Genomic DNA, 14,562 nt, shown 5'->3' with positions numbered 1-14,562 from the left:
ATGTTTGAAGCTAACATAACGTTATATGTTAATTATGCCTCAATTTAAAAAAAAAGAATGTATATTCATTCTGTATATTTAGGTAATCACAGGATTCTCCCAAAATTGTTTCCCAAACCTAATGAAATAAATTACCAACTTCTAGGGTCTAGAGTAAGTTCTAAGTAAGCTGCAATGAAATGGTAAACTACCCTCATCTGGAATTCAGGCAAATGGCAGTAAGAAACGCATGTTAATGTCCTCCACCAAGAACCCTAGGGGAATCTGACAAGAACCAATCTAACAAGTGGACCACCCATATCAACATGAAAAACTGTATATGCAACATTTTTCCTCATTTTCAGTTTATAAGATACCAACTGACTTAATACCAGTAAATAAGAACACAAGTCAACGAAACATTTCAAAGCAAGCGATGATGCTTAGTCGATACATTAAACAAGAAACAGGCACAGAAGTTATTTTATATGAGAATGGAAACACCTTCTTGGAAAAGAAAATTGTGCTTATAGAAAAGTTACCCTTCATATAAAGATATATCAAAGGACGGACCTGCCTAAGGTGTTACGGCTCTCGACAGGTTTTAGGATGTGATTCTCTTCAATACTTGGGAGCTGGCAGGACTGGGCTACGGCTATTAACACAGGCCTGGCAACGAGGGTCCGCAAGCGCCAGGTGACTTTTGGGGGTGACAAGCCCTATCTTGCTATCGCATGTAACCTAACTCATTCCTGAAAAAGCAACATCAAATATATCCTACCAGATAGTAACTACTTCCCGCTTTGCAGTGGACAAGCTGGGAATCAGAGTTTTGTTTCTTCCCTGCCCTCCTCACAGTATCATTTGGGAAATCACCAGAGGAAGAAACACAGAACACACCGACGGGATCCACAGCAAGAAGGGAAAACTGTATTCTTGGACACTATGTACGTATTATCATCCAGAATTCATTTCAGGCTAAGCAGCTTTGAAAGGAAAGCAGATCCAATTAAATAATGCAAGTTACAGGAATTTTCTTCTGCCCATTGGTTTCCCAATAATATCTCTTCATGTATAGAATTCCTGTAACTCTTGGGTGACACTAGTGAACTGAACATAGATATCACCATCTGTAAAAGCACAGGTGGGTGGCTAACCATGGCTCGTTTCTACTAACCCCTAACAACTCCAAGAAGAAACCACTCGGCCACCTTCTCCACAAAAAAGGAGTGAGATGATGAAAGGAAAGCCAAGTGCTAAGTTAACTGACGTGGACTAGTGGCTGCACTAGTCACTGTCACCTGCAGTGTCACCTGCACCGTCACCCTCACTCCACTTTTATCGCCACGCCCCCTGACTAGCAGGTAGGTTCTTTTTAAAAATAAAATCTAGAGAAAAACAATCAACTATTTCAGTGGGTGACAAGTGTCCCAGGAGACTCAGAATAGGCTATGAGCTGTTAGTGTTTATGTGAGGCTAGACCCTGAAGGCGTTAAGGGCGGCACTATCTTATCTATGTTTATCTTGAGATAATGACTAAAGTAATATTTGTGTTGCATTAGGAAAGGGGAGTTTCCCAGATCTAGAAGAAGCTGAGGCACCTCTATTTTCAAAAAGGGGATGGCTGCAAGGAAGACAGCTGATAGTAAGAGCCTCTGACAGGCCCTAAATGATATTAGAGCCTTTTCTGTGTGGACAGGCCCCAGTGGGGGCAGGGAGCGGAAGAGACACTAGTCACCAGAGGGCAAAAGAGAGGGGAGCAGGAAGAGAAAAGGGGGAAAAACAAAAGGCAGGCAAGCGGGAGGGAGGCTCTGCCACTGAGGAGAACTTTACTGTCTTTACACTCGCGCCTGGGTCGCTCCACTTTATTTTCGGTCAGCAGTCCACAGACAACTAGAAGGTGATCACAAAGGTTTCCTCACTATGCCTGGCCATACAACTCAGAGCGAATGATGTAGTGATACTAAGAAGCTAGACCCATGCTATTCTCAAGATGAATACAGTTCTATTTGCTTGTCCATTTCCCATATCTGGCTTTCTTAAGAAAGGAGCCTTATTCCAAAGTAAAATAAGAAAAGAAAAGTGATTTCAAAGTATACCAGTGAATCACATATTTATTTCATTCTCAACCATCAGAACTGACTTCCTCTCAGTGGACTTTCCACTCTGCTTCATTTAAAACATATTAAGGCAAAAGGGGCAAAGTCTAGTTGGACAACAGGTACCACCTTTTTCTTAATGCCAAAAATTTTACAGTAAATAAAGAATGATTCTCAAAGGGAATTCTCTTCCCATTCCCAAACAGAATAAAGAAAAATGAACCCTTCCCGCAAAGCAAAACAAAACTCAGAAAGAGGTAAACAGACCAGAATCACCTGTCTTTTTCAAAGTACTCATACTTTCTGTAGATTCTGATGCGCCCCCTCAAGAAGCCACGAGCTCTTCCCCACCCCACCTGACCCCGCCACGGAGAAGCTGTGCCAGAAGGAACCACTGCTGCTGATCGTATACACGCCATCTCTCAAGTGAGCAGAGAAAAGAAAGCCTAGGAGCCAGAGCTAGCAGAAAAGCCATCTCTCAAAGGGTCATTAATCTACCACATATCTGGGGCTATCAAAACTGGAATACAAGATCAGAGGATGGCACTGTGACTTCAGTACAAAAGAAACCAAAAAAGAAAAACCAAGAACAGTGAGACAGTGATGTTCGCCTTGGGTTATTAATAACAGTAGCGTTAATAAGGGATGCCCAAGTGATGATGACAGGGGTTACTTTTGATTACTACCAAGAGTAATAATCAAAAAATAAAATTTTAGATGGACTCTCTAGGCTTACAAATCAGTCACTAAAGAAGCAACTCAACAAAGCTCTCTCTGCCAGGAGGGCTCCTAACCTAAGTAAATGAAAGCAGCAGCCCACCAGCGGCTGTACCATCAGGGCAGCAATCTCAAGAATACATTAACTAGAGTAAGTTAAATTCTTCACTTACCATTTGTTAGTCTATCAAATAGAAAGATATCAAAATTCCAATTTCCAACTTTTTCCAGCATACACTGAAATGAAAACCAAACATTCCTACTGTAATTTAATTTCAGTAACATTCTCTATCTTTTGTAGACAGTCCACAGGGAAGTTAACGAAAATGGGAAGTGGCTGATTTATTTTAAGAAATGTTAAGCATCATTCTCCCTTTAATCATGACCTTTCCAAACGGCTCCAAAACATGTCCAGAGGGATAAACTCCACTTGAAAAAACAATTATTATTTTGTTTTCCAGTTAATAAACGTATAGGTAAGGTTAGTGTTCCCTTCGACTTATTCCAATACTCCCATGAACGGTCAAGAATTCTAATATAACTTAACATCACAGAAGTGTGGTTCATACACTGCATGGTCTAGAAACCAGATTTTAAAAATCGAATAAAAGTAAATTATAATAGCCAAATACTTGCTATATCCCAGGTACTGTTAAAAGTGCTTTACTCTTTACTCACTCTTACTCTTCATACCGACACTATCAAGCAGGCATTGTTTTCAATCCTCATTTATAGATGGGGAAAGAGGCAAAAAGTTCTAACTTGCCCAGCAAGAAAGTAACAGAGCTGGGATCTGAAGTCAGGTGGTCTGATTCTGGAACCTAGGCACCAGACACCTACACTATACTACACTTAAATTATTTGTTATTCGTTTTTTGCAAATACACTCCCAATTTATGGGTATTTATTTATATTCTTTAAATATTCTTATAAAATAGTCAATAGCATTTACTACATTAATTTTTAGGTTGATGGTTAGTTCAGCCAAGTAAATAAATCCCACAACCCTAAAACTCAAATAGATATTTTTACACCATGTATTTGTAACCTGAAAATTTTGTGGACTGTATTTTCAAGAAAAAATTTTTATTTTGTATCCAAAAGTTCACTGTTGTATACATTTATGACCTAAGCGACATTAAGGTACTACTGGTTGAGATTATAATACTAACAACCAATGATACACATAATATTCTCATTCTAAAAAACAAAACTTGTGAACTTTTTAAAATTTAAGGAAAGCATCAGTACTTTTCCACTGATTTGTTTTATCAAACTGGGAGGCAAATTTTTTCACTTTAGTATAACCATAGAGTGGGTACCCCGACCCTATCTACACAAACTGACAACATCTGGCCATTAAGTCAAAGAATACTTTTACAACTATTAGAAACATAAGATTATTAAAAAATTCTCATTTGGTCACAAACAACCTCAACTAACTTCCACCTTCATTAACATAGTTCTTTTAAACTATATAAAGAAAACAATGCACACAATCACAGAGTTTAATTTTTAAAAAATCTAAATCTTCCAAATGTCTCACTGATACAAGAGACTATGGAAAAATCATTTGACTGAAAGTCATGAATCTTGCTGTGTTGGGTTTACTTCTAACCAGCTTGGGGAGCTCAACCAAGTCCCTTATACTGTTCAGTCCACAGTGTTCTTTTTTTCTTTTTTTTAAGGCCATACTGTTCTTAACTACAGAATACAGAAATTAGATCAGATGATCCATAATATTCTTCCCAGCGTTAAGTGTGATCTTATAGCTTAACTTTCTATTGATCTACTTGCTGTTATAATAAATCGAAAACATTTTCATTATTTTAGTTACTTCAGAAATGTTCCTTGCTCTGTAATACCTAATTATACCTAATTATTACCTAGTTATACCTAATTATTACCTAATTATAGGTATTTCCCTGTAGCTGCTCTACAGGGAAAACCTGAAAAATGGGTTCAACTGATTTCACATACAAAAAAAGGCTCTATAAATCAGTACCATATGGGAAAAACAAGCCTTCGTTAAACTTATCTACAAATTAATGTTTTCTTGAAAAAGCTATACACACCTTGGCTTGTCCATTATAATCATCATCTAAAATGTTTACAGAATTCGAAACGCTGGTACCACGGAAAAAGCGTGACGATCTAAGATACCGCTGGAAACTTAGTAACCTTCTGATATTCCTTGCAGACCCAGAAACTTCGGTTTCAGATTGAGCTGAAATAAAAGGAGTAAAAAGTGAGCAGAGCGACTCAAAACTGTGCATACCCTGTCTCTGTCGTACCCCTGCTAGTTACATACAAATACTTCTTAAAATTAATCAGCTGCCACGCCACATTTCTAGGAGAGAAGAGGTACTTTATTTGTACTTTCAATTAAAGAGCTAAGAATGAAGGGGCAAATCGCCAATTTTATCAGCACTTAGAAAGCTAATGAGGAGTGTGGTTAGATTAATAATCAGTTTTTTTTAACTTCCTAAGAATTATTACCTTTCACTCCATTGCTTCAATACACTATACAAACACTATGAAGCAGAAAGACAAAATCTAGTTTCAAACTATCCTTCATATTGAGAAGCCAGGTCCCTAGTTATATATGAGACTTTAAGAATTAATTATTCAACTCAAACATCTCAAATCCTAATGAGGTATCATTCCAAATCTTTCCTTAAGAGAATTTTATTCAGAGGAAAAGGAGATGGAATGGAGAGTAAAGTAGCTTATGCCCTGTAAGAGTTCTGAAGGATAGGGATAAAAATCCTGCAAGATGAAAAACTCCCGAAAAAAAAATGTGGCTCCACATTGGATACGGATATGTTTTCTTTCCATGAGTCTAACAGTCATGTGTCCCTGCAGTGTCAGCATGAACCAAAGTTTCTGGGGCACCAGACAAAATAAAAGACAAGCTGTCTTGTAGGGCATGAATGTTATCTTTAAATTCTAGTATCTAACTAAGTTAAGTGAAATGTTCATAATACAAAACATGAAAGTGAAGACTAGGGATCGACAGATCATCATCTCTCATCTTACCCTCCACTAACATCCCACTGGTGGAATGACAGGTAGTCAAACACATTCTCTCTGTGTGTCCAGTCACTAACCGTTCTATTAACCGCTATCACCCAGTGTTTTCTCATCTATAAAATAACGGCAATAATATCTAGTTCAAAGGGTGCTGGATTAAATGAGATAATATACACGAGTCAGATATAGAATAGGTATTAAATAAATGATGGCAGTGTAGAGGATAATAAAATTGATGTTGATGCCACTGCTTGGAGGTATGCATCTAGGTAATTATACTAAGTTCCACATCTGTTTATGTTGCTCTAAATAAAAGTATTCACTGATCCCTCATCATTTTAAAATGAACTCCATCTTCTTGGCCGGGAAGAAAAGGCTTCATGCTCCAGGTTCTGGCTCTCTCCAGACTCAACTCAGATGACATCTTCCCTGGGAAGTACACCTGGACACCTATATACACATTCCCCATCTAGGAGAGATGGGAGGCACCTCCTCTGGGTTCTCAAGGCTACCCGTGCAGACACCTATCACACTATTTTTTTTTTTTTTTTTTTTTTGCTGTACGTGGACCTCTCACTGTTGTGGCCTCTCCCGTTGCGGAGCACAGGCTCCGGACGCGCAGGCCCAGCGGCCATGGCTCACGGGCCCAGCCGCTCCGCGGCACGTGGGATCCTCCCATACCGGGGCGCGAACCCGGTTCCCCTGCATCGGCAGGTGGACGCGCAACCACTGCGCCACCAGGGAGGCCCCCTATCACACTACTTTTGATGCTGTTATTACAATTGCTTATTTATCTGTCTCCTTCAACAAATGATGACCTCCAATACAGGCACGGATTATTTTTTTTCGTCTTTGTATTCCAAAGCCTAATGATAGTGCCATGTAGGTATGTATAAAACATATTGAGTAAATGAATAAATGCATACTGTTTTTGAAATACCTGATGAGTTTTGAGGTTCCCATACACTCACATAAGCCAGAAATAAGATAACGCACAGTTACGCGGGTTTCTTCTCATTTTTCATCCCAGTGGATCTAAAATAGAGTATCTAGAACAACTGTGGAGTTAAATTTTTATCTTTATCAATGCAACTTACATTAAAAGGACTAGAACCAAAATGGTAACGTTATTAATGTCAAGCGATTATGTTTGAACTAGAATTAGTATGTTTGAGGAAATGAGGTTAGTTTACTAAGTTCAGTGAAAGTAATGTTCCAAGTGCTTTAAAAAAAGATATCTAGGGCTTCCCTGGTGGCGCAGTGGCTGGGAGTCCACCTGCCGATGCAGGGGACACGGGTTCAAGCCCTGGTCCAGGAGGATGCCACATGCCGCGGAGCAACTGAGCCCATGCGCCACAACTACTGAGCCTGTGCTCTGGAGCCTGCGAGCCGCAACTACTGAGCCCGTGTGCCTGGAGCCCGTGCTCTACAGTGGGAGAGGCCACCGCAATGAGAGGCCCATGCACCGCAACGAACAGTGGCCCCCGCTTGCCGCGGCTGGAGAAAGCCCGCGCGCAGTGGCAAAGACCCAGCGCAGCCAAAAATAAATAAATAAAATGAATTTTTTTAAAAAAAGGTATCTCATCTAGCCCTCAACAATGTAAAAAAAAAAAAAAGTATTATTATCTTCCACTTTATACATGAGCACACTGAATCTACAAGAGATTATATATAAGATCATACAGCCAATATAGGGTGACAACTAGATTTCTTTAAAAAATAAATTTATTTACTTATTTATTTTGGCTGTGTTGGGTCTTCACTGCTGCAGGTGGGCTTTCTCTAGTTGCAGTGAGCAGGGGCTACTCTTTGCTGCAGTGCGCGTTCTTCTCTTTGCAGTGGCTTCTCTTGCTGCGGAGCACGGGCTCTAGGCATGCAGGCTTCAGTAGTTGTGGCACTTGGGCTCAGTAGTTGCGGCTCGAGGGCTGTAGAGCACAGGCTCAGTAGTTGCGGCGCACAGGCTTAGCTGTTCCGTGGCATGTGGGATCTTCCCGGACCAGGGATCACACCCGAGTCTCCTGAACTGGCAGGTGGATTCTTAACCACTGCACCACCAGGGAAGTCCCTGACAACTAGATTTTAAAACACAGATCTGCTGACAAAGCCTGGGTATCCACAGTATTACTCACAAGTTTCTTATTACATCTGTACAGTATGGTTTATTGACTGTTTATGATAAAATTCTGTGTATACCAGTATTCAAAATTGTCCTTATTTAGATGCAAGTACGTACAGAAAGAAACACAGAGGGAAAAAAGCTAACATACAGAAATAAAAGTATTCAATTAAATACACATATATATATTTATTTATTTGGTTGTGCTGGGTTTTAGTTGCAGCATACGGTCTCTTTAGTTGTGGCATGCAAACTCTTAGTTGCGGCATGCATGTGGGATCTAGTTCCCTGATCAGGGATCGAACCCAGGCCCCCTGCACTGGGAGTGCAGAGTCTTAACCACTGCGCCACCAGGGAAGTCCCAGAAATAAAAGTATTTAATTAGACCCTTCTAGTCTTATTCCTAGAAAAGACTGGACCTGGAAGGGCCAGAGTGGAATGACACAAACACATGGGGAGCAGATGAGAACTAATTAAACCAAAGTAGAAATGCGATACAATTAACGCATTAGAGCCAAGGCATTTAGAAAGCTTCTAAAAAATGTTGCAGAAGACACGTATTCTATTCATTATGGAAAAGCAACCTAAAAGAGTTCAAGGTCATAAGCATGACTTCATGAGCATTCCCTTCAATTTACTACCTTAAATCACACACAAAAGGTAACAATTGTATCACTGGCAATTCCTTTGCATCCTGTGTGTGGACGCTGATAGTAGGATCACTGCTCCCAAACTGTATGTCCAAACTCATCCACCCTTGAAGTAAACTTGAGAATCTCTTTGGGAGGATAATTACATAAGGTCCAAAAAATTAATAAGCCTCATTTGAAGGGGCTCAATCCACTGTGCTAAGTCCCTACATCAACATGGCAGGGTTCACACTGTCAATGGTTAAGACAGATGGCACTGTCTGGGAGTCAGGGCTCTACCCACGAGATCACGGCTGTACCTCCCCCTGCCTTATTCCTATTTTCTAGGTGACTTCTCACAAGTCAGAACTTCTCAATGTCTCATTTTCCTTAACTGAAAAAAACTAACCATAATTCGTGTCTTTTTCCTGTTTCACAGAGCCCTGAAGTTGGGACTCATTATCGAGAGTTCTGTTTTGACCATATTAAGTTGAGCATGAGTATTAGATGTTAACTGAAGGGGAAAAGCTCACTCAGCATAGGAACCCAATGCCTTCCAGCAAGACTAATCCCACAAATAACCTATCCAACAGGATAAGAAACAGACCTTCACTTAGTGATAGAACCAGCCGTAACAATTACTGATTATTTCACACAATCTAAGAAAGGACAGAGAACCTGTCCAAATGAAATGGCAAATCATCCAGTGAAAAGAATTTTCTTCACCTAGGGGGCCTGAGGAGCCTATACCTAAGAAGAATGCATTCTAGAAAGAACTGAAAATCCCATGAGACTTTGCAGAGATGGTAATTAAAACTACCTCAAAGCTTTGCCTGAGACTTAGAATAGGACCAAAATGGGGGGAGGGGTGGTATCTGATTTTTTTTTTCATTTATCTAATTTTTAATATGTACTGCACTCACGTTTCAAAAATGAAAATCAAGGAGGGAAAGAAGGAGGGAGGGAGAAAAGAACACAGTGAAAAACCTTACCCCTACCCGGTTTCTGAGCCAACCAACTGCCAAACTCTCCCCTAAAATGATCACCTTTTAAAAGTTTTGCGGGTATCCTTTCTGAGTTTTTGGATCAAATATATGGAAACATCATTATATACTATGTTTCTACTTCTTTTACGTAAATGGCAGCATACCATATAACCTGTTCTGCACTTTGTTTTTTAATTTATCTTAGAGCTCCTTCCCTATCAGTACACAGAGACCTTCCTCATTCTGAGGCTACAAAGTATTCCATCATATGGATGGACCATAATCTATTTAACCCATCCTCTACTGAAGGGCACTGCTACAACTTCACAATTTGCAAAATTACCTTCATTTTATTAAATATGCTTATATTTCCACTACTTGTTTTCCACTACTTGTCAGCTTTAGATATCATCCTTTGATGTTTTATTATTACAAACAGGAAATAACACTACACAGGAAATCACTCTATATCCCATCTTCTTTCCCTTTTCCTCTTCCAGTGTTTGTTAGTTGTTAGAGTGCTTTTTTCCCCCCTTTCACTCCAAGCCCCATTTGCATTTTAAGTTCAGCTCTAGCATTAAACATATTCAATATTCAGGTGCTTTTACCATGGCTGCCCCAGTTATCTTTCTTTGCCTTTGGGTTTCAACTATTTGACTATAATGTATCTCTGTGTGGATCTCTTTGAGTTTATCCTGCTTGGAGTTCACCAAGCTTCTTGGATGTGTATATCCATGTCTTCATCAGATATGGGAAGTTTTCCACCATTCAAATCATTTTTTCTGCCCCTTTCTCTCTTCTTTCTCCTGCTGGGTCTCCGATGAGTCATTCGTTGGTACACATGATGATCCCCCCACTGGTTTCTTGGGCTCTCATCATTTTTCTTCATTCTTTTTTCTTTCTGCTTCTCAGTTTGGATTATATCAATGTTCTTATCTTCAAGTTTGCCAATCCTTTCTTCTGCCTGCTCAAATCTGCTGCTGAATCCCTCTAGTGAATTTCTCACTTCAGTTATCATACTTGTCAGCTCCAGAACTTGTTGGGTTCTTTTTTATAATTTCTATTTATTGAGATTCTGATTTCGTTCATACAACGTTTGCCTGATTTCCTTTAGTTCTTTCCCCATGGTTTGCTTTAGCTCATTGAGCACTTAAGACAGTTGATTTAACATCTTTGATTAGCAATTCCAATGTGTTGGCTTCCTCAGGATGGCTTTTTGTGAAGTTCTTTTTTTCATATGTATGGACCATACTTTCCATTTTCTTTTTATGTTTTATAGTTTTTAATCGAGAACTGGACATTGTGAGTATTATGCTGGGGCAACTGGAAATCTAATCTCTCACTCTTTCAGGGCTATTTATTTCTGCTTGCTGTGGGCGGAAGCCATCTGTTTTGTGACTATTTTGTGACCAAACTATTTTTGTCTTTGCATATCCATTTGACTTTGTTTATTCCTTGTTGTGTGTGGTCACTGAAATTCCTGCTACAGTATCTCTGCGGTCAGCCAAAGACCCAACACAGATCTCCCTTAAATGTCTGGCTCCAAAGGCTGGGGGGTGGGGAGAGAAGTACCGATTCTTTAAATCTTCTGGTAGATGCTTCTGGGCAAAGCCTCTGCAGCTGAAAGGGCTGAAACCAAGGCAAGCATCTGTGCGTAACCCTCAGGATCTGCCAGACTGACGTCAAGAAGCAACCCCCAATTTCTGGAGGACTAGGTCCCCACTGCCCACCTGGCTTCAGCAAGTCTCTAAAGAAACACGGGCCACTCTCCCCACAGGTCGCGGGGCTGAGGAGCGGGGGATGATCACTGGTTTGTGCACACTGCTCAACTGCCAAAGAACAGCAGCCCCTCCCTCATCAAGCACTCCCCTGGTTGTTATAAGTGTCCAATCAGGGTCCAGAGTCCTGAAATAGTTAATTCTGCCATTTTTTTTTTCCAGTTTAGTGGCTGTTTTGATGGAGGAATCAACCCCTAGAGCTTCCTACCCTGTTATTTTTGAGCCACACTGTCCCTCCCTTTCCTTTAAAAGGTGTTTTTCCTGGTCCTTTCTGGGAGTAGCTGCCCTAAGCCTTCTCTTCCGCTCAACCTGGGTTTGAGAATGGGGACAAGGTGCATGGAAAGGCTTAGCAGTCCAGAAACAACAACTATCAACAGCCTGGTGCTCCAGGTATTTTTCTATGAATTATTTCCTATATACATGTAAACATACAGTTTCTCTTTTATCCCAGATAGTTCACAGCGTTTTTTTAACTTAAGAATTCACGAACATCTTTTCAAGTCAATAAATGGCACTTACATGTGCCATCATTTTTACTAGCCACATATTATTCTGAAGTATGAAACTATGATAATTTACTAAATCTTTCTGCTGTTAGGCTGCTCCTTTCATTTTTCTTACCAACAATTCTGTAATAAACATTCTTATAACTCTTATAACTGAATCTTCGCACACGTCCTGATTCCCTCAGAAGTAGAACAAGCACATAGGAGCACATTTCAATGGCTTCTAAAACACACTATCAAACTGGAGAATAGGTTTTCTAAAAGAAAATTAGAGAGGTTTCCAGAACTGTCCTAGAATAGCTTCCAAAATATGATCTAAGAAAAGGGAATCAGTAACTATGAATCAAGGATGAAGCATGATGAGATCATGTTAAGATGGAAAATTTTAGTTTCTTCAGGTTTGCTTCACCCCATCCCCAGCCTTCCTCCACACACAGATACACACTGATTCCCTATAATGATTAAAATAAAATTCCTATACTGAAACAAGCAAGTAGAGGCCACCATTGAGAAGGTATCAAGTTGAATAAGTAGTATCATTTAGGAACAGATAAAAAGAGGATACATGGGGCTTCCCTGGTGGCGCAGTGGTTGAGAATCTGCCTGCTGATGCAGGGGACAAGGGTTCGAACCCCGGTCTGGGAGGATCCCACATGCCGCGGAGCAACTGGGCCCGTGAGCCACAACTACTGAGCCTTGGCGTCTGGAGCCTGTGCTCCGCAACAAGGGAGGCCGCGACAGTGAGAGGCCCGCACACCGCGATGAAGAGTGGCCCCCGCTCGCCGCAACTGGAGAAAGTCCTCGCACAGAAACGAAGACCCAACGCAGCAAAAAATAAATAAATAAATAAACTCCTACCCCCAACATCTTAAAAAAAAAAAAAAAAAAAAGAGGGTACATGGGGAAGTGGGAACAAGAAAGAGTGATCCTGAGAACTTCACTAGTACTTTCATTCAGACAGTTAAATGGCTAAAAGGCTCACCCCCTGACATTTTACATAAAATCTGACCCTATTAACCAATATTCTCACGAACTCATTTTGTGACATGAGACACACCAGTATGTATTTCACAGCATAACAGACAACAGATTAAAGCTGTCTTTATCAAAGCCCAGCTTCCACCAGGCTAGGACTATTTATTTTAAGTCTCGGGCTTGTTCTAGTTTACATGGTTACCTACATTCCAATCCAGCTTAGAAAGCCGACAGGGCTCAGTGACTTCATCAAGTTACTCTTAAGAACTGTTGGCGCTGCTGGCTCTTGTCTAAAATATCCCGTTACCTCACTCTGTGATCACGAGCGAACTAATCAACCCACCAAAGCTAAATGAGCATTGTTACTTAATGATCATGGGAATTACTTCCAGTCATCCACTCCTGGCTTCGCTGAGCCAGCAATGAAATGTGGGAGAGCAGCAAATTTAGAAGCCATGTTTTTCTCTTGCTTCTCTCCTTCATACCAGAAAGTGGACAGAAAAAAGAAATATAGGTAACAGGTTAAGGAAACAAAAGGGCTGGAAAATCAACACGTCTTGAGCAGTATCACTCCCAACTCTCCTACAGACCCTCTTCTCTGTCATCTAAACGGCATGGCAAAGATGTCACCCATATTTAGTTATTAGACAAAAGAGGTTTTTAACGGAAAAGCCTTTGGATCTTGAGACTTGACCACTACTTGCTTTAACTGTCCACAAGAGGGAGTCCTGCAGTCACTATACCTGCTACCTTAAAACCGTAACAATCATTTCGATGCATTAGCATGAATTACCCTTGGAGACTGTTATAAAATTTTTTTTTTAAATTCAGTGCTGTAAGGTTTTAACTCTAGTCTAGGGCAAGGTCATATTGAATGATAACTGAATAAAAAATATTAAGACATTCTTCATTCTAATCTCCTCTTTAATTTTTCTTAAAAAGAACGGAAGCCATATCAGAAAGCCTACTGTTAATACGGAATAAACACATTTAGCTACATCCAAATTCAAGTTTTCTTGGAAGAATTTTTACATTTAGCACGCATGGATAAATGGAGAAAAAACAGCTAGGTGTTCAGAGCAATGGTCTTCAGCAGAGTAGCTTGTTCTGCCACAGAGAAGCAGTACAGCAGGGCAAATAAAGACGTCAGCTTTGGAGTTCTGCCCCCTTTACTAGTTCTGTGATATTAGGAAAGTTATGTACGTTTTTGAGCGGATTGTCAGTTTCCTCACTGTAAAACAGGCCTTACAGAACTGCTGTAAAAATCAAATGAGATAATACAGCAATATGTCTTTTTGGGCAAAGAATAAACACTAACATTAATGGCTATAGTTGTTACAGATATCAATTTTTAAAAAACAATATGTATAACTGACATATAACATTGGTTTCATGTTTAAATATTTTTAAGCACATGACTTCATACTATTCATTTTAACAAAGCCATATGTACTCTTCATGATAGCATAATTTCATCCTGAAGACCACTGTATACTTTTACATACTGTAGAATTAAATGCACATATTTAAAGATTTCAAAATATGCATACGTCATTACTTTAAAATAAATATATAGACATTCCAAGCTTCCCTACAAATCAAAGAAATAAATGAGCTACTCATAATCTAAAATTAGATCAATGTTATTTAACATGAGAATAAACTAATATTCTTTCCCTTAAGCAATTCTTATAACTTTAGTTTGCAGAATTCAATATTCACTTTGACAGGATTTGATAAAACA

General features: G+C 39.8%; 1 protein-coding gene across 3 annotated transcripts in view; it reads right to left on the bottom strand.

The window, feature by feature from the left end:
• Positions 1-14,562, bottom strand: part of PDE7A (phosphodiesterase 7A) — a 250,820-nt gene that overhangs the window by 26,637 nt on the left and 209,621 nt on the right. For all 3 annotated transcript variants that reach the window (XM_055091141.1, XM_055091142.1, XM_055091143.1), the window contains 2 exons: positions 4,871-5,022; positions 2,969-3,032 (listed from right to left, as the gene is read on the bottom strand). In XM_055091141.1, the coding sequence (XP_054947116.1) occupies positions 2,969-3,032; positions 4,871-5,022 (216 nt within the window). The remainder of the gene's footprint in view (positions 1-2,968; positions 3,033-4,870; positions 5,023-14,562) is intronic.

The sequence above is a fragment of the Physeter macrocephalus genome, chromosome 15 (genome assembly GCF_002837175.3).
Source record: "Physeter macrocephalus isolate SW-GA chromosome 15, ASM283717v5, whole genome shotgun sequence".
In the NCBI taxonomy this organism is placed as follows: Eukaryota; Metazoa; Chordata; class Mammalia; order Artiodactyla; family Physeteridae; genus Physeter; species Physeter macrocephalus.
This window is presented reverse-complemented; position numbering and strand designations above follow the sequence as displayed.